This window comes from Mycteria americana, chromosome 5, assembly GCF_035582795.1.
Source record: "Mycteria americana isolate JAX WOST 10 ecotype Jacksonville Zoo and Gardens chromosome 5, USCA_MyAme_1.0, whole genome shotgun sequence".
Taxonomy (NCBI): domain Eukaryota; kingdom Metazoa; phylum Chordata; class Aves; order Ciconiiformes; family Ciconiidae; genus Mycteria; species Mycteria americana.
In genome coordinates this window covers 68,227,291-68,247,015 of record NC_134369.1, presented here as the reverse complement: position 1 = coordinate 68,247,015, position 19,725 = coordinate 68,227,291, and the positions used below count along the sequence as shown (strand labels likewise).

Below are 19,725 nucleotides of genomic sequence, written 5' to 3'. Positions count from 1 at the left end.
ATGTTGCAAGCTGCAAGCTGCAAGCTTGCAGTACAGCTGCAAGCGCTGTACAGTCCAAGCCCTCCTTTACATGCAGCACTACCCCTCGGCCTCGCCTGCCCTGCCTCTCTCTCCTGAAGAGCCTAGCACCGTCCATCACAGCACTCCAGTCACAGGGCTTTTCCCAACAGGTCTCACTTCTGCCAACGATGCCATAGCTCTGGGACTGAGCCAAGGCCTCTAGTTCCTCCTCTCTATTCCTCACACTGTGTACATTGGTGTACAAACATTTCAAATGTGCTCCAGTGTACTCAGTACATCGTGGAGCAGTGAAAGCTCTCCCTAGCACACCGTTCCTCAGACACGGTCATGCCGTCCCATAGCTTATCACTAGTAAGCCTGGTTTTATCTCTTCCCCCGTTCAGACCAGGTTTAAAGCTCTCTCAATCAGCCCCGCTAATTTGTGAGCAAAAATACTTTTGCCCCCTTGCCCCACCAGCTCTTCTGCAAAATGCTCCCTGACTCTGTGGCAGCGCAGCTGTCAGCACCCCATGCCTGCGTTCCCCGACAAAGTGAGGCACAGGCACTCACAGACGCAGCATTTGTGTGTTAAACAAGTGATTTATTGACATCTTTGCACACGGTAAAGCTCCCAGAGGGAAGGGACTCTCCCGAGGAGGGAGGGCGCTCGCTGTCCAGGTGGTACCGGCAGTCTCTGGCGCGAGGCTCCTTGCAATGGCCCCTCCCTTCAGCTGCACTGGGTCCCACTCCCCAGAGTGGGCTTTTGCTGGGGAGGAAAGGTGCGGCAGCACTGCCCACTGCCGACTGGGCAGCGTGTTCTCCGTGGCCAGTGTGCGCGGTTCTGCAGCAGCAGCTCCCCGGGAAACGTCTTCAGGCCTGGCCCTGTGCCTGAGGAGCTGCACCTCTGCCATAGCACAGCTCTCTGACCACGTCCTGCTGCTGGTAACGCTGGCCTCTTCCTACTCGATGCTCAGGAAGGTGTCCGAGTCATCTTGCTGCACCCCTAATACCATCTCAATCAGGAGGGTACTCTGGGAAGCATTCGTCAGCCAGAGCTTGCAGGAGCGCCTGGAGGGCAGCACTGTTAGACGGCAGTGTCTCGACCAAGGCAAAAACACCCAGGCTGCTTTTACCAATATGTGGAACCAGCGGGTGGTTTTCTCCATGTCGAGGTAGGGGCCGGTGCAGAGGGTGCCTAGGAGGCTGGGACCCTGATTTTTCCCCAGCTCCTCCTCGGGGTGGTGGAGGAAGCACAGCATGTCCCCCACCAGCCGCTCCCTCAGGCAGGTGCACTCCAGCTACACGCGGAGGCTGCAGTTCCTCGCCAGCATCACCTCTGCGGTGCCCAGCTCCAGGTGGAAGGCGTGCCCACGGGGGGGCTGCAGGGGCACGAGCAGGCGGTAGACAGCATCACCCTCATGGGGACTCCAACCTTTGAAGGTGCCGCCCGCCCCAATGGCTGGCCTCAGTGGCGGCATCAAAGTATTCCTGGAAAGTTCTTGGCAGATACGGCGACCTTCATTCACCACCTCCTCCACCATCAGGAACGAGTCTGGCCCGTCCATGAGGTGCTTAGGCAAAATGCTGCTCGTATCCAGTGCAACACTAGGTTTTTCTTCTTGCTCTTCCTTATCCTCCTCGTTGCTGGAGCTGCCCTCATCGCTGCAGCTGTCTGGCTCACAGCTCCTTTTCCTGAGCCACCACCAGAGCCCAAAGAGCAGGAGCAGGACCAGGACTGCAGCAATGGCCCAGAACTGCCACTGCTGCAAGGCATCGAAGATCAGGGCTTCCCAGTCCACTCCACTCTGCTCCTGGCTCGTCTGCTCCAGCTCCTGCAGCAGCCGAGTCATCTCCTGGCTCAGGTACTCCGCACGCTGCTGCATGCGCTCACGTGTGGCCTCATCCAGCTCATCACCGACCATCTGCGGGTACTGGATGATGCTTAGCACAGCCTGGATGAGGAATTTTGCGGCAGCCATGGCCTGCAGGAGGAGGGAGAGAAGGGGTTCAGTGGGGCTGGGAGGGGGGAAGCTGGCAGCGGGGGGCAATGGGGGTGGGAGCTGCAGGCAGCTGGGGTCAGGTTGGAGAGGGGGTGAGGCAGCTGGGAGGCAGCAAGGCCTGTGCCCAGCCCCGGCAGCGGCGGCACCGTGCCCTGCCCAAGGCGCTCCCACGAGCGGCTGGGCCCTCGATGCAGGGTGAGAACCCACCCCGCCGGGGGCCCACGTTTCTGCCCCGGCCCTCGTCCGGCCCAGCCTCCCCACACGTGTGCACTCACCGCTGACCCAGGCCGTACTGGGGCAGCGCTGCCTGCTGGCGCCCCTGATCACCGCCCCCATTGTGACTCGTCCCTTGTGCTGTCAGGCGCCAGAGCGCATCACAGGCACGCCCGCCAGCCAGCCCCGGCCTTCGGCCCCACGCCGGCTCAGCGACTCACAGCTGCCCTGGTGTACTGGTTAAGGCTGGGCTAGAGTTCGCTTTCTTCACAGCAGCTTGCGTGGTGCTTTATTTTGGATTCATTATCATCTGCCTGCCAATGGCAATCGGACAATCACAGAATATTCTGAGTTGGAACGGACCCAGGAGGATCGTTGAGTCCAACCCCGGAGTCCACACCGAGCAACCTTAAAGATAAATCATAGAATCACAGAATCATTGCGGTTGGAAAAGACCCTTAAGATCATCGAGTCCAACCGCAAACCTAACACTGCCAACGCCACCACTGAACCAAGTCCCTAAGCACCACATCTACGCATCTTTTAAAGACCTCCAGCCTTGGTGCCTCAACCGCTTCCCTGGGCAGCCTGTTCCAATGCTTGATAAGCCTTTCAGTGAAGAAAGTTTTCCTAACATGCAATCTCAACCTCCCCTGGCGCAACTTGAGGCCATTTCCTCTCGTCCTATCACTTGCTCCCTGGCAAAAGAGACTGACACCCACCTCACTACAACCTCCTTTCAGGTAGTTGTAGAGAGCGATAAGGTCTCCCCTCAGCCTCCTTTTCTCCAGACTGAACAACCCCAGCTCCCTCAGCCGCTCCTCATAAGCTCTTGTGCTCCAGACCCTTCGCCAGCTTCACTGCTCTTATTTGGATGTGCTCCAGCACCTCAATGTCTTTCTTGTAGTGAGGGGCCCAAAACTGAACACATTATCTGAGGTGCGGCCTCACCAGTGCCGTGTACAGGGGTACAATCACTTCCCTGGTCCTGCTGGCCATGCTGTTTCTGATACAAGCCAGGATGCTATTGGCCTTCTTAGCCACCTGGGCACACTGCCGGCCGTTGACCAATGCCCCCAGGTCCCTTTTGGCCAGGCTGCTTTCCAGCCACTCTTCCCCAAGCCTTTAGCGTTACCTGGGGTTGTGACCCAAGCGCGGCACCCGGCACTTAGCCTTCTTGAATCTCACGCTCTTGGCCTCAGCCCATCAATCCAGCCTGTCCAGATCCCTCCGCAGAGCCTTCTAGCCGTGGTAGTTCTCATTGAACATGACCAGACTCTTTAAGTGTGGCCGTGATAGTTCATGCAACACGACTAGACTGGGCGTGCAGCGCGTTATTTGTGAATCCGTAATCGTGAAGTTCAGTACGCTGAACACGAACGGACTTACAACCTTGTCAAATTAACGCTGTCGCCTTAATCGACTTTGCAAAGCTGTTTCAGTGAAAGCCCTGAGAGGGCTCTGACAGGCAAACCGTGACTCTGATGAGTGGCTACATATACAGTCCTTAAAAATAAACCGTTGAGGAAGTCTGAGACAAAGACTGGACTTAGCCGCACCTAGACTCCTCTCTGAGAAGGAGTTCAGAAAGCAAGGGGGTCCTGTCTGAACCTCGTGACTCAACGGGAGGGTTCCCCCCCCAGCCACTCCTCAGGCTCCTACGCAACAGTAACTCTCAACGCAACAGTGATCCATGGCAGACTCCTGCAAGAACATCCGCTTTATTAGCTTTTCCCCTGATCTTTAAGCACAGCCTCTCAACAATGTTGTCCTCAGCTGCAAGCGCTGTACAGTCCAAGCCCTCCTTTACATGCAGCACTACCCCTCAGCCTCGCCTGCCCCGCCTCTCTCTCCTGGAGAGCCTAGCACCGTCCATCACAGCACTCCAGTCACAGGGCTTTTCCCAACAGGTCCCACTTCTGCCAACGATGTCGCAGCTCTGGGACTGAGCCAAGGCCTCTAGTTCCTCCTCTCTATTCCTCACACTGTGTACGTTGGTGTACAAACATTTCAAATGTGCTCCAGTGTACTCAGTACATCGTGGAGCAGAGTGAAAGCTCTCACTAGCACACCGTTCCTCCAACACGGTCATGCCATCCCATAGCTTATCACTAGTAAGCCTGGTTTTATCTCTTCCCCCGTTCAGACCAGGTTTAAAGCTCTCTCAATCAGCCCCGCTAATTTGTGAGCAAAAATACTTTTCCCCCGTCGCCCCACCAGCTCTTCTGCAAAATGCTCCCTGACTCTGTGGCAGCGCAGCTGTCAGCACCCCATGCCTGCGTTCCCTGACAAAGTGAGGCACAGGCACTCACAGACGCAGCGTTTGTGCGTTAAACAAGTGATTTATTGACATCTTTGCACACGGTAAAGCTCCCAGAGGGAAGGGACTCTCCCAAGGAGGGAGGGCGCTTGCTGTCCAGGTGGTACCGGCAGTCTCTGGCGCGAGGCTCCTTGCAATGGCCCCTCCCTTCAGGAGCATCGGGTCCCACTCCCCAGAGTGGGCTTTTGCTGGGGAGGAAAGGTGCGGCAGCACTGCCCACTGCCGACTGGGCAGCGTGTTCTCCGTGGCCAGTGTGCGCAGTTCTGCAGCAGCAGCTCCCCGGGAAACGTCTTCAGGCCTGGCCCTGTGCCTGAGGAGCTGCACCTCTGACGTAGCACAGCTCTCTGACCACGTCCTGCTGCTGGTAACGCTGGCCTCTGCCTACTCGATGCTCAGGAAGGTGTCCGAGTCATCTTGCTGCACTGCTAATATCATCTCAATCAGGAGGGTACTATTGGAAGCGTTCATCAGCCGGAGCTTGCAGGAGCGCCTGGAGGGCAGCACTGTTAGACGGCAGTGTCTCGACCAAGGCAAAAACACCCAGGCTGCTTTCACCAATATCTGGAACCAGCGGGTGGTTTTCTCCATGTCGAGGTAGGGGCCGGTGCAGAGGGTGTCTAGGAGGCTGGGACCATGATTTTTCCTCAGCTCCTCCTCGGGGTGGTGGAGGAAGCACAGCATGTCCCCCACCAGCCGCTCCCTCAGGCAGGTGCACTCCAGCTCCACGCGGAGGCTGCAGTTCCTTGCCGACATCACCTCCGCGGTGCCCAGCTCCAGGTGGAAGGCGTGCCCATGGGGAGGCTGCAGGGGCACGAGCAGGCGGTAGACAGCATCACTCTCATGGGGACTCCGACCTTCGAAGGCGATGCCTGCCCCAATGGCTGGCCTCAGTCGCGGCATGAAAGTATTCCTGGAAAGTTTTCGGCAGATACGAAGAAGTTCATCCACCATCTCCTCCACCATCGGGAACGGTTCTAGCTGGTCCAGGAGGGGCTTGGCCAAAATTCCGCCCATATCCAGTGCAACACCGTGTTTTTCTCCTTGCTCTTCCTTATGCACCTTGTTGCTGGAACTGCCCTCCTTGCTGCTGCTGGCTGGCTCACGGCTCCTTTTCCTGAGCCACCACCAGAGCCCGAAGAGCAGGACCAGGACTCCAGCAACGGCCCAGAACTGCCAGTGCTGCAAGGCAGCGAAGAGCAGGGTTCCCCAGGCAAAGCTGCTCTGCTCCTGGCTTCTTGGCTCCAGCTCCTGCAGCAGCCGAGTCATCGCCTGCCTCAGGTGCCGTGCACGCTGCTGCACGCGCTCACGTGTGGCCTCATCCAGCTCATAACCGACCATCTGCGGGTACTGGATGATGCGTAGCATAACCCGGATGATGAATTTTATGGCATCCATGGCCTGCAGGGGGAGGGAGAGAAGGGGTTCAGTAGGGGTGGGAGGGAGGGAGCTGGCAGTGGGGGGGAACGGGGTTGGGAGCCGCAGAGAGCTGGGGGCGGGTAGCAGAGGGGGTGAGGCAGCTGGGAGGCAGCAAGGCCTGTGCCCAGCCCCGGCAGCGATGGCACCGTGCCCTGCCCAAGGTGTTCCCACGAGCGGCTGGGCCCTCGATGCAGGGTGAGAACCCAGCCCGCCGGGGGCCCGCGTTTCTGCCCCGGCCCTCGTCCGGCCCAGCCCAGCCTCCCCACGCGTGCGCACTCACCGCTGGCCCAGGCCGTACTGGGGCAGCGCTGCCTGCTGGCGCCCCTGATCACCGCCCCCATTGTGACTCGTCCCTTGTGCTGTCAGGCGCCAGAGCGCATCACAGGCACGCCCGCCAGCCAGCCCCGGCCTTCGGCCCCACGCCGGCTCAGCGACTCACAGCTGCCCTGGTGTACTGGTTAAGGCTGGGCTAGAGTTCGCTTTCTTCACAGCAGCTTGCGTGGTGCTTTATTGTGGATTCATTATCATCTGCCTGCCAATGGCAATCTGACAATCACAGAATATTCTGAGTTGGAACGGACCCAGGAGGATCGTTGAGTCCAACCGCGGAGTCCACACCGGGCAACCTTAAAGATAAATCATAGAATCACAGAATCATTGCGGTTGGAAAAGACCCTTAAGATCATCGAGTCCAACCGCAAACCTAACACTGCCAACTCCACCACTGAACCAAGTCCCTAAGCGCCACGTCTACGCACCTTTTAAAGACCTCCAGCCATGGTGCCTCAACCGCTTCCCTGGGCAGCCTGTTCCAATGCTTGATAAGCCTTTCTGTGAAGAAATATTTCCTAATATGCAATCTAAACCTCCCCTGGTGCAACTTGAGGCCATTTCCTCTTGTCCTCTCACTTGTTCCTTGGCAAAAGAGACCGACACTCAACTCGCTACAACCTCCTTTCAGGTAGTTGTAGGGAGCGATAACGTGTCTCCTCAGCCTCCTTTTCTCCACACTAAACAACCCCAGCTCCCTCAGCCGCTCCTCATAAGCTCTTGTGCTCCAGACCCTTCGCCAGCTTCACTGCTCTTGTTTGGATGTGCTCCAGCACCTCAGTGTCTCTCTTGTAGTGAGGGGCCCAAAACTGATCACATTATCCGAGGTGTGGCCTCACCAGTGCCGTATAGAGGGGGACAATCACTTCCCTAGTCCTGCTGGCCATGGTGTTTCTGATACAAGCCAGGATGCTATTGGCCTTCTTAAACACCTGGGCACACTGCCGGCCGTTGACCAACGCCCCCAGGTCCCTTTTGGCCAGGCTGCTTTCCAGCCACTCTTCCCCAAGCCTTTAGCATTACCTGGGGTTGTGACCCAAGCGCGGCACCCGGCCCTTAACCTTCTTGAATCTCACACGCTTGGCCTCAGCCCATCAATCCAGCTTGTCCAGATCCCTCCGTAGAGACTTCCTACCCTCCAGCAGATCAACACTCACTCCCAACATGGTGTCGTCTGCAGACTTACTGAGGGTGCACTCCATCCCCTTGTCCAGATCATTGATAAAGCTGTTAAAGAGAACTGCCCCAGCACTGAGCCCTGGGGAGCACCGCTTGTGACCGCCCACCAACTACATTTAACTCCATTCACCGCAACTCTCTCTTATTCACCTAAAAGCATTGTCCAATTGCTTCTCGAATACCAACAGGCTTGGGGCCATGACCGTTTCCTGGGGGGAGCTTGTTCCACTGCTTGACCAGCCTCTCACTGAAGAGCTTCTTCCTAATATCCAACCTGAACTTCGCTTGACGCAGCTTTAAGACATTCCTTTACGTCCTATCACCGCACCCCAGAGAGAAGAGATCAGCACCTCCCTCCCTGCTCCCCGTCCTGAGGAAGTTGTAGACAGCAATGAGGGCACCCCTCAGTCTCCTCTCCTCTAAGCTGAACAAACCCAGTGTCCTCAGCCGCGCCTCACAAGGACATGCCCGCTAGTCCTTTCACCATCTTTCTTGCCCTCCTTTGGACACATTCTAATATTGTTGTATCCTTCCTACATTGTGGTGCCCAAAACTGCACACGGTACTCGAGTACCAGTGTACCGCACCAGTTCTGAGTGTAGTGGGTCAATGCCTTCTTTCGACCAGCTAGCTACACTATGCCTAATGCACCCCAGGGGATGGCTGGCCCTTTTGGCCGCCAGGGCACGTTGTTGACTCCTCTTGAGCTTCCCATCAACCAAAACCCCCCGATCCCTTTGCAAAGCCCATACACTTCCATTTGCTGCCTAAGTTCCCAAAGGAGATTCCTCCTCAGCCAAGCCAGCCTTCTGCCCCTCTTGCCTGACTTGCGACACATTGCTATGGTCCGCTCCTGTGCTCTTAAGAAATGGCTCCTAAAAAGCGACCGACATTTATGGACGCCAATACCCTTGAAATCAGATTCCCAGGGGACTGTACTAACTACTTCCTTGAGCAGCCTAAGGTCTGCTCTTCCAGAACCCAAGGTGCTAGCGCTGCGGACAGTTTATCCCACGTCACCCAAGATTTTAAACTCAACCATTTCTTGATCACTATGGCCACGACTGCCACCAATCATCACTGCACCCAGGCGACCATCTCTATGTACAAACAAGAGGTCTCGGAGGGCACCTTTCCTAGTCAGCTGCCTTAGTACCCATATCAAAAAGTGATCTTGTAGGGGGGCCTCAGGAATTTCCTGGGCCTGTTCACGTCTGCTCTATGACAGTCCCAGTTAGCAGCTGGGAAGTTGAAGTCGCCCATAAGGATGACATAGAGCAACTGCTGTAGAGATTTCCCTTGATTCCAAATAGAATCATGCATCAGTGTCATCATCCAGGCTGGGTGATCCATAGCAGACTCCTGCAAGAACATCCGCTTTATTAGCTTTTCCCCTAATCTTTAAGCAGAGGTTCTCAACCATGTTGTCCTCAGCTGCAAGCGCTGTACAGTCCAAGCCCTCCTTTACATGCAGCACTACCCCTCGGCCTCGCCTGCCCCGCCTCTCTCTCCTGAAGAGCCTAGCACCGTCCATCACAGCACTCCAGTCACAGGGATTTTCCCAACACGTCTTACTTCTGCCAACGATGCTGTAGCTCTGGGACTGAGCCAAGGCCTCTAGTTCCTCCTCTCTATTCCTCACACTGTGTACGTTGGTGTACAAACATTTCAAATGTGCTCCAGTGTACTCAGTACCTCGTGGAGCAGTGAAAGCTCTCCCTAGCACACCGTTCCTTAAACAGGGTCATGCCATCCCATAGCTTATCACTAGTAAGCCTGGTTTTATCTCTTCCCCCGTTCAGACCAGGTTTAAAGCTCTCTCAATCAGCCCCGCTAATCTGTGAGCAAAAATACTTTTCCCTCCTTGCCCCACCAGCTCTTCTGCAAAATGCTCCCTGACTCTGTGGCAGCGCAGCTGTCAGCACCCTATGCCCGCGTTCCCCGACAAAGTGAGTCGCAGGCGCTCACAGACGCAGCGTTTGTGTGTTAAACAAGTGATTTATTGACATCTTTGCACACGGTAAAGCTCCCAGAGGGAAGGGACTCTCCCGAGGAGGGAGGGCGCTCGCTGTCCAGGTGGTACCGGCAGTCTCTGGCGCGAGGCTCCTTGCAATGGCCCCTCCCATCAGCTGCATCGGGTCCCACTCCCCAGAGTGGGCTTTTGCTGGGGAGGAAAGGTGCGGCAGCACTGCCCACTGCCGACTGGGCAGCGTGTTCTCCGTGGCCAGTGTGCGCGGTTCTGCAGCAGCAGCTCCCCGGGAAACGTCTTCAGGCCTGGCCCTGTGCCTGAGGAGCTGCACCTCTACCATAGCACAGCTCTCTGACCGCGTCCTGCTGCTGGTAACGCTGGCCTCTGCCTACTCGATGCTCAGGAAGGTGTCCGAGTCATCTTGCTGCACCGCTAATATCATCTCAATCAGGAGGGTACTATTGGAAGCGTTCATCAGCCGGAGCTTGCAGGAGCGCCTGGAGGGCAGCACTGTTAGACGGCAGTGTCTCGACCAAGGCAAAAACACCCAGGCTGCTTTCACCAATATCTGGAACCAGCGGGTGGTTTTCTCCATGTCGAGGTAGGGGCCGGTGCAGAGGGTGCCTAGGAGGCTGGGACCCTGATTTTTCCCCAGCTCCTCCTCGGGGTGGTGGAGGAAGCACAGCATGTCCCCCACCAGCCGCTCCCTCAGGCAGGTGCACTCCTGCTCCACGCGGAGGCTGCAGTTCCTTGCCGACATCACCTCCGCGGTGCCCAGCTCCAGGTGGAAGGCGTGCCCACGGGGGGGCTGCAGGGGCACGAGCAGGCGGTAGACAGCATCACTCTCATGGGGACTCCGACCTTCGAAGGCGCTGCCTGCCCCAATGGCTGGCCTCAGTCGTGGCATGAAAGTATTCCTGGAAAGTTTTCGGCAGATACGAAGAAGTTCATCCACCATCTCCTCCACCATCGGGAACGGTTCTAGCTGGTCCAGGAGGGGCTTGGCCAAAATTCCGCCCATATCCAGTGCAACACCGGGTTTTTCTCCTTGCTCTTCCTTATGCACCTTGTTGCTGGAACTGCCCTCCTTGCTGCTGCTGGCTGGCTCACGGCTCCTTTTCCTGAGCCACCACCAGAGCCCAAAGAACAGGACCAGGACTCCAGCAACGGCCCAGAACTGCCAGTGCTGCAAGGCAGCGAAGAGCAGGGTTCCCCAGGCAAAGCTGCTCTGCTCCTGGCTTCTTGGCTCCAGCTCCTGCAGCAGCCAAGTCATCGCCTGCCTCAGGTGCCGTGCACGCTGCTGCACGCGCTCACGTGTGGCCTCATCCAGCTCACCACCAACCATCTGCGGGTACTGGATGATGCTTAGCACGACCAGGGCGAGGAATTTTGTGGCAGCCATGGCCTGCAGGAGGAGGGAGAGAAGGGGTTCAGTAGGGCTGGGAGGGGGGGAGCTGGCAGTGGGGGGGAACGGGGATGGGAGCCGCAGAGAGCTGGGGGCGGGTAGCAGAGGGGGTGAGGCAGCTGGGAGGCAGCAAGGCCTGTGCCCAGCCCCGGCAGCGGCGGCACCGTGTCCTGCCCAAGGCGTTCCCGCGAGCGGCTGGGCCCTCGATGCAGGGTGAGAACCCAGCCCGCCGGGGGCCCGCGTTTCTGCCCCGGCCCTCGTCCGGCCCAGCCCAGCCTCCCCACGCGTGCGCACTCACCGCTGGCCCAGGCCGTACTGGGGCAGCGCTGCCTGCTGGCGCCCCTGATCACCGCCCCCATTGTGACTCGTCCCTTGTGCTGTCACAGGCGCCAGAGCGCATCACAGGCACGCCCGCCGGCCAGCCCCGGCCTTCAGCCCCACCCCAGCTCAGCGACTCACAGCTGCCCCGGGCAGCCAAAGCCCTGGCACCCACAAAATACACACCCACGCGGCAGGACAGGGCTCCCAGTGGCTGCCTTTACCAAGGAGACAGAAGCCCCCCCAAACCCTTACCAAACATAAAATCAGGTGACGCGACCCCATGGATGCTTTGCTCCTTGAGATCCCATCCCGTGAGATGGGATTGGCTCCTTTGGTGCTGACCTCTGTGCTTGTGGACATGGCTGTGCTCTTGGTGCCTTTGTGACACCGATGCGTGGGTGTGGCGTATATCCTGGTGGTGGGATGGGGCCTCTCCATGGCAGGATCTCTGTTCCTGGTGTGCCACTGCGAGAGGACATTGCTTCCAAAGGGACGTTTCCCAAGGGTGATGAGGGGATGAGCTTCGAGATTGCCCATTGGGCAAGTCCCCACTGCCAGTAGAGCACTGTCTTGTCCATGTCCGTGTTCCGTTCTGCGGTACCAACTTCCTGGGGAGTGTCTGGGACGGGCAGATCTCCACCCGCACCCCAGTGTAATACACGGAGGCACATCAGTGGTGCCTCTCGCTTGGTCCCTGCCCAGCCGGAGCTGCCAGGGAGTTTCTCGGCCCATGTGAAATCGCCACCATGGCCATGACAGTGCAAAGGGAAAGCAGGGCAAAAATCATCTTTGTAGCCACCGTGGTCTTCACCGGCTGCAGCGCTGGGGAGACCACGGAGAGGCGGACGCTGCCGCTCTTGGCAGAGGGCTGCTGCCCAGGGATTTCCCTTCCCTTTCTGTGTCCCGCGTTCTCCCACCTTTTTCCCTGTGGTATGAGGTCAGGTGAATGCCATTGGCTCCCAACAGACCCGGCTTCTCAAAGGTAGATCCGTGATCACAGAAGCCAAAACCTGGAGTACCAGCTACGCAGCCAGGCATTCACCTGTTCAATTTGTCTCCTCCTTCCTGAACCCCTTCCTCTGGGAGGATAGAGGAGAACGCCACCTGTGCTCCTGATCCTTTTAGCATTGCTCCGAGGGAAAGACAGTCTCTTTGGATGGTTCTAAGTTGCCTCGTCACAGTATTGTTAGACCCTACTTTGCACAGGAGGAGTGCACGATATCCTGTACGGTTCAGCAGGCTTGGCAGCCTCTCAGCGACGTCACAGACGTGAAGTCCTGGTGGGCAGCAAACTTCTCTAGAGAAATTGTTTGGGTGGCAAAGAAGTGCTTCGGTGCCTCTCAGTAAGGAATCTCCAGTTGCTGATACCTTACGTGCTTTCCTGGTGGCACTGGTTCTAATGCGGGTGGGTGGGTGGCTCCGCTTTGCCTGCTTGCCTTTTCCTGGATCCTGTCCGTTAGTCACGTGCTCTGAATTCTCCAGTCCCAGACTATCATGTCTGCATCCTAGCCCCTCTAGCACCTCTGTGCTCCCTCTAGCAACTTTCCCATTATCTGGCATCATAGGTAAGTAACTGTGGCAAGACCAACGCCAGGGTCGTTTAGCTCAAGAAAGAAGCAGATGGATGGTGACGCCACAGAATTATGGCTGCTTTGCAGAACAGTAGTGTGTGTGTGTTAAGTAGTGATTGGTGAAATCATGTTGTACCTGAACGCTAGAGAAAGGTATAAGAACCTGGCGTAAAAACGCATTCGGGGTGCCCCGATTTGAATGGGGCACCTCATGCGCACGAATAAAGAGCTACTCTTGTAATGCTATACTTTGCATCCTAGCCTCTCTCCTGGGTCGGCACGGGTCGGTTGCGAAAGTTTCCTAACACCTCCCACGGTTGGAAGTGGCCGCGGGGACCGCCGGCACCGCCCCACTCTCCCAAGACCTGCCGCCTGCTGGCCAGTCCCTCCCACACACAGCCCAAGGGTGTCAGGGACACAGAAACCCCCTCAGACAGCCCCCGGCTATCTGGCAAGCCTGATACCTCCTGGTGGTGGAGGGAACCACGTGCACTGCTCAGAGACGTTTGCAAAGCAGTCTCTCAAATGCTGTGGCAGGATGTCAGTGGCCAAACCCCGTCTGCGCGATGAGTCGCACCCAACGCGACTGAGTTCCAGCATGAAGCTTCACGGCTGCACAAGCGCATGCTTTGAATTGGAGACATCGCAAAAGCTTTCTTTAACCTTGCTGCATGTGTTAAGTCCCGTGGATGCCGTGGTGGGTTGACATTGCATCATTGCCGTTTATTGGCACCTTTGCACAGGGTAAAGCTCCCGGAGAGAATGGACTCTCTCAAAGAGGGAGGGCAGTCACCGTCCAGGTGGTCACGGGAATCTCTGTCACAAGCCTCCTTGCAACCGGCCTCTTCAGCTGCATTGGGGCAGACTCCCCAGAGTGTGCTTTTGCTGAGGAGGAAACGTGTGGCAGCAATCCCAGTGTTCCCCAGTGGAGAGGCGGAATCTTTGTATCCACTGTGGTCATCACCAGCTCCTTTGCATGGGGAGACCATCAGGACGAGGACGCCGACGCTCTTGGCAGGGTGCTGCTGTGCAAGGTTTTCCCTTTCTTCCTCCTCCTTATCCTCCGTGCTTCCTCGCTGCTGCGGTCTGGCTGATGGCTCCTTGTCCTGAGCCACCAGCAGAGCACAAAGAGCAGGACAGAGGAGAATACTACCTGCGCTCCTGATCCCTTTAACAACCTCCCCGAGGCCCTGAAGTCTCTTTTGGCCGCCCTTGGGCTTGTCATCGCAGCTTAGTTGGTACCCACATGAAAAAGCAAGAAGGCTAATAACCTGAGGGCCGTACAAGGCTAGGAAGTTTCCCGGTAACGCCTTCAACCCGAGCCCCAGGGAGGCGGAATGCTTCCCGAAAAGGCAGGTCTGCTCAGCAGACCAGGGGAGTAGCAAATGAATTCTTTATTTTGCTTTGCCTGGGCATGTAGCTTTTGCTTTGCCTACTAAACTGTCCTCTCCCAGCCCACAAGTCTTCCCGCTTTTGCCCTTCAGACTCTCTCCCCCCATTCCACTGGGGGAAAGTGATTGAGCAGCTGTGTGATGCCAAGCTGCCTACTGGGATTGGTTCACAACCCCTGGGAAGCCAAAGCCCAGTGAAGCATGATACCAGAGCCCACTGCACCAGCTCTTCTGCAAAATGCTCCCTGACTCTGCGGCAGCTGAGCAGTCAGCACCCTATGCCCCCATTCCCTGACAAAGTGATGCACGGACACTCGTTTGTGCGTTAAACAAGAGATTTGTTGACATCTTTGCACACGGTAAAGCTCCCAGAGGGAAGGGACTCTCTCGAAGAGGGAGGGCGGTCGCTGTCCAGGTGGTACCGGCAGTCTCTGGCGCGAGGTTCCTTGCAATGGCCCCTCCCTTCAGCTGCATCGGGTCCCACTCCCCAGAGTGGGCTTTTGCTGGGGAGGAAAGGTGCGGCAGCACTGCCCACTGCGTATAGAGCAGCATGTTCTCCGTGTCCAGCGTGCTCAGTTCAGCGGCACCAGCTCCCCGGGGAGTGTCTAGGATGGGCAGATTCCGTGTGAAATGTTCCGCAGTCTCCCCTCTTTTTCCCTACGCTATGAGGTCATCATCTGCTGTCAGCTGTGAGACCCACAAACAGAGCTCTGCGCAGGAAGACCTCTTTCAGCGGCCGTAGATCAGCAGTCTTGTGAGCCGATCTCGCAACTCCACGAACTCACGCAGCGCCTCGGCATGGGTGGCCGGGTGCTGCACCAGGCGCTGGAAGAGGTTGAGCGGTTCGACTGTTCGGAAGTCTGGGGGCAAGCTGATCTCTTCAGGCACCCTCTCGTTGCCAAAGAAGAAGTGGTCAAGGCGTTTCTCCTCCAGGCAGCAGCGCAGGTATCGCATGATATCCTGCAGCCGCAGCAGGAAATCCCTCCCGCGCCAGCCTGACAGGGGTATGGTGGTCAGGAGGTGCATCACAACTGTCTTCAAGGTATAGGTGGAAAAGCCTGTGCCCACCAGGATGCGGGCGCAGACCTGCAGGCATCTGAGGTGGAAGCTGTCGTGCGGGGCCTGCCTGGCCACGTGCCTGAAGAACTTCACCTCTGCCACGGCGCAGCTCTCGGTCCACATCGTGCTTGGGGTGAAGATGGCCTCTGTACTCTGGCTGCTCAGGAAGATGTCCGAGTCACCTTGCTGCACCCCAAACATCATCTCAATGCAGAGGCTTTTGTTGTTGCCTTTTGTCACCCGGAATTTGCAGGAGCGGCTGGAGGGCAGCACCGTTAGACGGCATTGGGCCGACTCGGGCAAAACCACCCAGGCAGCTTTCACCAATATCTGGAACCAGCGGGCAGTTTTCTGCACATCGAGGTAGGAGCCGGTGCAGAGGGTGCCTAGGAGGCTGGGGTCCTGATTCCTCCTCAGCTCCTCCTCGGGGTGGTGGAGGAAGCACAGCATCTCTCCTGCCGGCCGCTCCCTCGTGCAGGTGCACTCCAGCTCCACGCGGATGCAGAAGTTCCTCGCCAGCATCTCCCTTGCAGTGCCCAGCTCCAGGTGGAAGGCGTGCCCACGGGGGGGCTGCAGGGGCACGAGCAGGCGGTAGATGATGTCTTCCTCACGGGGACTCCAACCTTCGAAGGCGCTGCCCACCCCAATGGCTGGTTGCAGCACTGGGAAGAAACTATTTGACAAGAGCACTTGGCAGACACGGATGAGGTCGGCCACCACTGCCTTCACCACCCGGCACTCTGTGGCAAGGTCCTGAACTGGCCACTGTATGTGCTCCTCAAAAAACCTTCCCAGGTCATTTGCATCGTCACTGTCATCTTCCTCCTCCTCCTGGTCTGTGTCGCTGCTGGAGCTCTCCTCGTCGCTGCTGCTGTCTGGCTCAGGGCTCCTTTTGCTGAGCCACCACCAGAGCCCAAAGGGGAGGACCAGGACGCCAGCAATGGCCCAGAACTGCCACTGCTGCAAGGCAGCGAAGAGCAGGGCTCCCCAGTCCACGCCACTCTGCTCCTGGCTCCTCAGCTCCAGCTCCTGCAGCAGCCGAGTCATCTCCTGGCTCAGGTTGTCCGCATGCTGCTGCACGCGCTCACGTGTGGCCTCATCCAGCTCACCACCAACCATCTGCGGGTACGGGATGATGCTTAGCACGACCAGGGCGAGGAATTTTGTGGCAGCCATGGCCTGCAGGAGGAGGGAGAGAAGGGGTTCAGTAGGGCTGGGAGGGGGGGAGCTGGCAGTGGGGGGGAACGGGGATGGGAGCCGCAGAGAGCTGGGGGCGGGTAGCAGAGGGGGTGAGGCAGCTGGGAGGCAGCAAGGCCTGTGCCCAGCCCCGGCAGCGGCGGCACCGTGTCCTGCCCAAGGCGTTCCCGCGAGCGGCTGGGCCCTCGATGCAGGGTGAGAACCCAACCCCCCGGGGGCCCGCGTTTCTGCCCCGGCCCTCGTCCGGCCCAGCCCAGCCTCCCCACGCGTGCGCACTCACCGCTGGCCCAGGCCGTACTGGGGCAGCGCTGCCTGCTGGCGCCCCTGATCACCGCCCCCATTGTGACTCGTCCCTTGTGCTGTCACAGGCGCCAGAGCGCATCACAGGCACGCCCGCCGGCCAGCCCCGGCCTTCAGCCCCACCCCAGCTCAGCGACTCACAGCTGCCCCGGGCAGCCAAAGCCCTGGCACCCACAAAATACACACCCACGCGGCAGGACAGGGCTCCCAGTGGCTGCCTTTACCAAGGAGACAGAAGCCCCCCCAAACCCTTACCAAACATAAAATCAGGTGACGCGACCCCATGGATGCTTTGCTCCTTGAGATCCCATCCCGTGAGATGGGATTGGCTCCTTTGGTGCTGACCTCTGTGCTTGTGGACATGGCTGTGCTCTTGGTGCCTTTGTGACACCGATGCGTGGGTGTGGCGTATATCCTGGTGGTGGGATGGGGCCTCTCCATGGCAGGATCTCTGTTCCTGGTGTGCCACTGCGAGAGGACATTGCTTCCAAAGGGACGTTTCCCAAGGGTGATGAGGGGATGAGCTTCGAGATTGCCCATTGGGCAAGTCCCCACTGCCAGTAGAGCACTGTCTTGTCCATGTCCGTGTTCCGTTCTGCGGTACCAACTTCCTGGGGAGTGTCTGGGACGGGCAGATCTCCACCCGCACCCCAGTGTAATACACGGAGGCACATCAGTGGTGCCTCTCGCTTGGTCCCTGCCCAGCCGGAGCTGCCAGGGAGTTTCTCGGCCCATGTGAAATCGCCACCATGGCCATGACAGTGCAAAGGGAAAGCAGGGCAAAAATCATCTTTGTAGCCACCGTGGTCTTCACCGGCTGCAGCGCTGGGGAGACCACGGAGAGGCGGACGCTGCCGCTCTTGGCAGAGGGCTGCTGCCCAGGGATTTCCCTTCCCTTTCTGTGTCCCGCGTTCTCCCACCTTTTTCCCTGTGGTATGAGGTCAGGTGAATGCCATTGGCTCCCAACAGACCCGGCTTCTCAAAGGTAGATCCGTGATCACAGAAGCCAAAACCTGGAGTACCAGCTACGCAGCCAGGCATTCACCTGTTCAATTTGTCTCCTCCTTCCTGAACCCCTTCCTCTGGGAGGATAGAGGAGAACGCCACCTGTGCTCCTGATCCTTTTAGCATTGCTCCGAGGGAAAGACAGTCTCTTTGGATGGTTCTAAGTTGCCTCGTCACAGTATTGTTAGACCCTACTTTGCACAGGAGGAGTGCACGATATCCTGTACGGTTCAGCAGGCTTGGCAGCCTCTCAGCGACGTCACAGACGTGAAGTCCTGGTGGGCAGCAAACTTCTCTAGAGAAATTGTTTGGGTGGCAAAGAAGTGCTTCGGTGCCTCTCAGTAAGGAATCTCCAGTTGCTGATACCTTACGTGCTTTCCTGGTGGCACTGGTTCTAATGCGGGTGGGCGGGTGGCTCCGCTTTGCCTGCTTGCCTTTTCCTGGATCCTGTCCGTTAGTCACGTGCTCTGAATTCTCCAGTCCCAGACTATCATGTCTGCATCCTAGCCCCTCTAGCACCTCTGTGCTCCCTCTAGCAACTTTCCCATTATCTGGCATCATAGGTAAGTAACTGTGGCAAGACCAACGCCAGGGTCGTTTAGCTCAAGAAAGAAGCAGATGGATGGTGACGCCACAGAATTATGGCTGCTTTGCAGAACAGTAGTGTGTGTGTGTTAAGTAGTGATTGGTGAAATCATGTTGTACCTGAACGCTAGAGAAAGGTATAAGAACCTGGCGTAAAAACGCATTCGGGGTGCCCCGATTTGAATGGGGCACCTCATGCGCACGAATAAAGAGCTACTCTTGTAATGCTATACTTTGCATCCTAGCCTCTCTCCTGGGTCGGCACGGGTCGGTTGCGAAAGTTTCCTAACACCTCCCACGGTTGGAAGTGGCCGCGGGGACCGCCGGCACCGCCCCACTCTCCCAAGACCTGCCGCCTGCTGGCCAGTCCCTCCCACACACAGCCCAAGGGTGTCAGGGACACAGAAACCCCCTCAGACAGCCCCCGGCTATCTGGCAAGCCTGATACCTCCTGGTGGTGGAGGGAACCACGTGCACTGCTCAGAGACGTTTGCAAAGCAGTCTCTCAAATGCTGTGGCAGGATGTCAGTGGCCAAACCCCGTCTGCGCGATGAGTCGCACCCAACGCGACTGAGTTCCAGCATGAAGCTTCACGGCTGCACAAGCGCATGCTTTGAATTGGAGACATCGCAAAAGCTTTCTTTAACCTTGCTGCATGTGTTAAGTCCCGTGGATGCCGTGGTGGGTTGACATTGCATCATTGCCGTTTATTGGCACCTTTGCACAGGGTAAAGCTCCCGGAGAGAATGGACTCTCTCAAAGAGGGAGGGCAGTCACCGTCCAGGTGGTCACGGGAATCTCTGTCACAAGCCTCCTTGCAACCGGCCTCTTCAGCTGCATTGGGGCAGACTCCCCAGAGTGTGCTTTTGCTGAGGAGGAAACGTGTGGCAGCAATCCCAGTGTTCCCCAGTGGAGAGGCGGAATCTTTGTATCCACTGTGGTCATCACCAGCTCCTTTGCATGGGGAGACCATCAGGACGAGGACGCCGACGCTCTTGGCAGGGTGCTGCTGTGCAAGGTTTTCCCTTTCTTCCTCCTCCTTATCCTCCGTGCTTCCTCGCTGCTGCGGTCTGGCTGATGGCTCCTTGTCCTGAGCCACCAGCAGAGCACAAAGAGCAGGACAGAGGAGAATACTACCTGCGCTCCTGATCCCTTTAACAACCTCCCCGAGGCCCTGAAGTCTCTTTTGGCCGCCCTTGGGCTTGTCATCGCAGCTTAGTTGGTACCCACATGAAAAAGCAAGAAGGCTAATAACCTGAGGGCCGTACAAGGCTAGGAAGTTTCCCGGTAACGCCTTCAACCCGAGCCCCAGGGAGGCGGAATGCTTCCCGAAAAGGCAGGTCTGCTCAGCAGACCAGGGGAGTAGCAAATGAATTCTTTATTTTGCTTTGCCTGGGCATGTAGCTTTTGCTTTGCCTACTAAACTGTCCTCTCCCAGCCCACAAGTCTTCCCGCTTTTGCCCT

The 19,725-nt window shown here is 57.7% G+C and overlaps 3 protein-coding genes and 1 pseudogene across 3 annotated transcripts; all 4 read right to left on the bottom strand.

Moving 5' to 3' along the window:
- Positions 1-1,478, bottom strand: part of LOC142409914 (uncharacterized) — a 64,226-nt pseudogene extending 62,748 nt beyond the window's left edge.
- Positions 1,479-4,914: 3,436 nt separating this feature from the next.
- Positions 4,915-7,445, bottom strand: LOC142409913 (uncharacterized). The gene is given in 3 exon segments (XM_075501671.1): positions 4,915-6,072; positions 6,074-6,207; positions 7,415-7,445. Coding segments are annotated over 3 exon segments (1,323 nt in total).
- Positions 7,446-9,815: 2,370 nt separating this feature from the next.
- LOC142409912 (uncharacterized) lies at positions 9,816-12,937 on the bottom strand. Its single transcript, XM_075501670.1, is given in 4 exon segments — positions 9,816-10,973; positions 10,975-11,108; positions 12,590-12,726; positions 12,861-12,937. Coding segments are annotated over 4 exon segments (1,506 nt in total).
- Positions 12,938-14,844: 1,907 nt separating this feature from the next.
- Positions 14,845-17,112, bottom strand: LOC142409911 (inositol 1,4,5-trisphosphate receptor-interacting protein-like 1). The gene is given in 3 exon segments (XM_075501669.1): positions 14,845-16,494; positions 16,496-16,555; positions 16,927-17,112. Coding segments are annotated over 3 exon segments (1,896 nt in total).
- Positions 17,113-19,725: the final 2,613 nt, after the last annotated feature.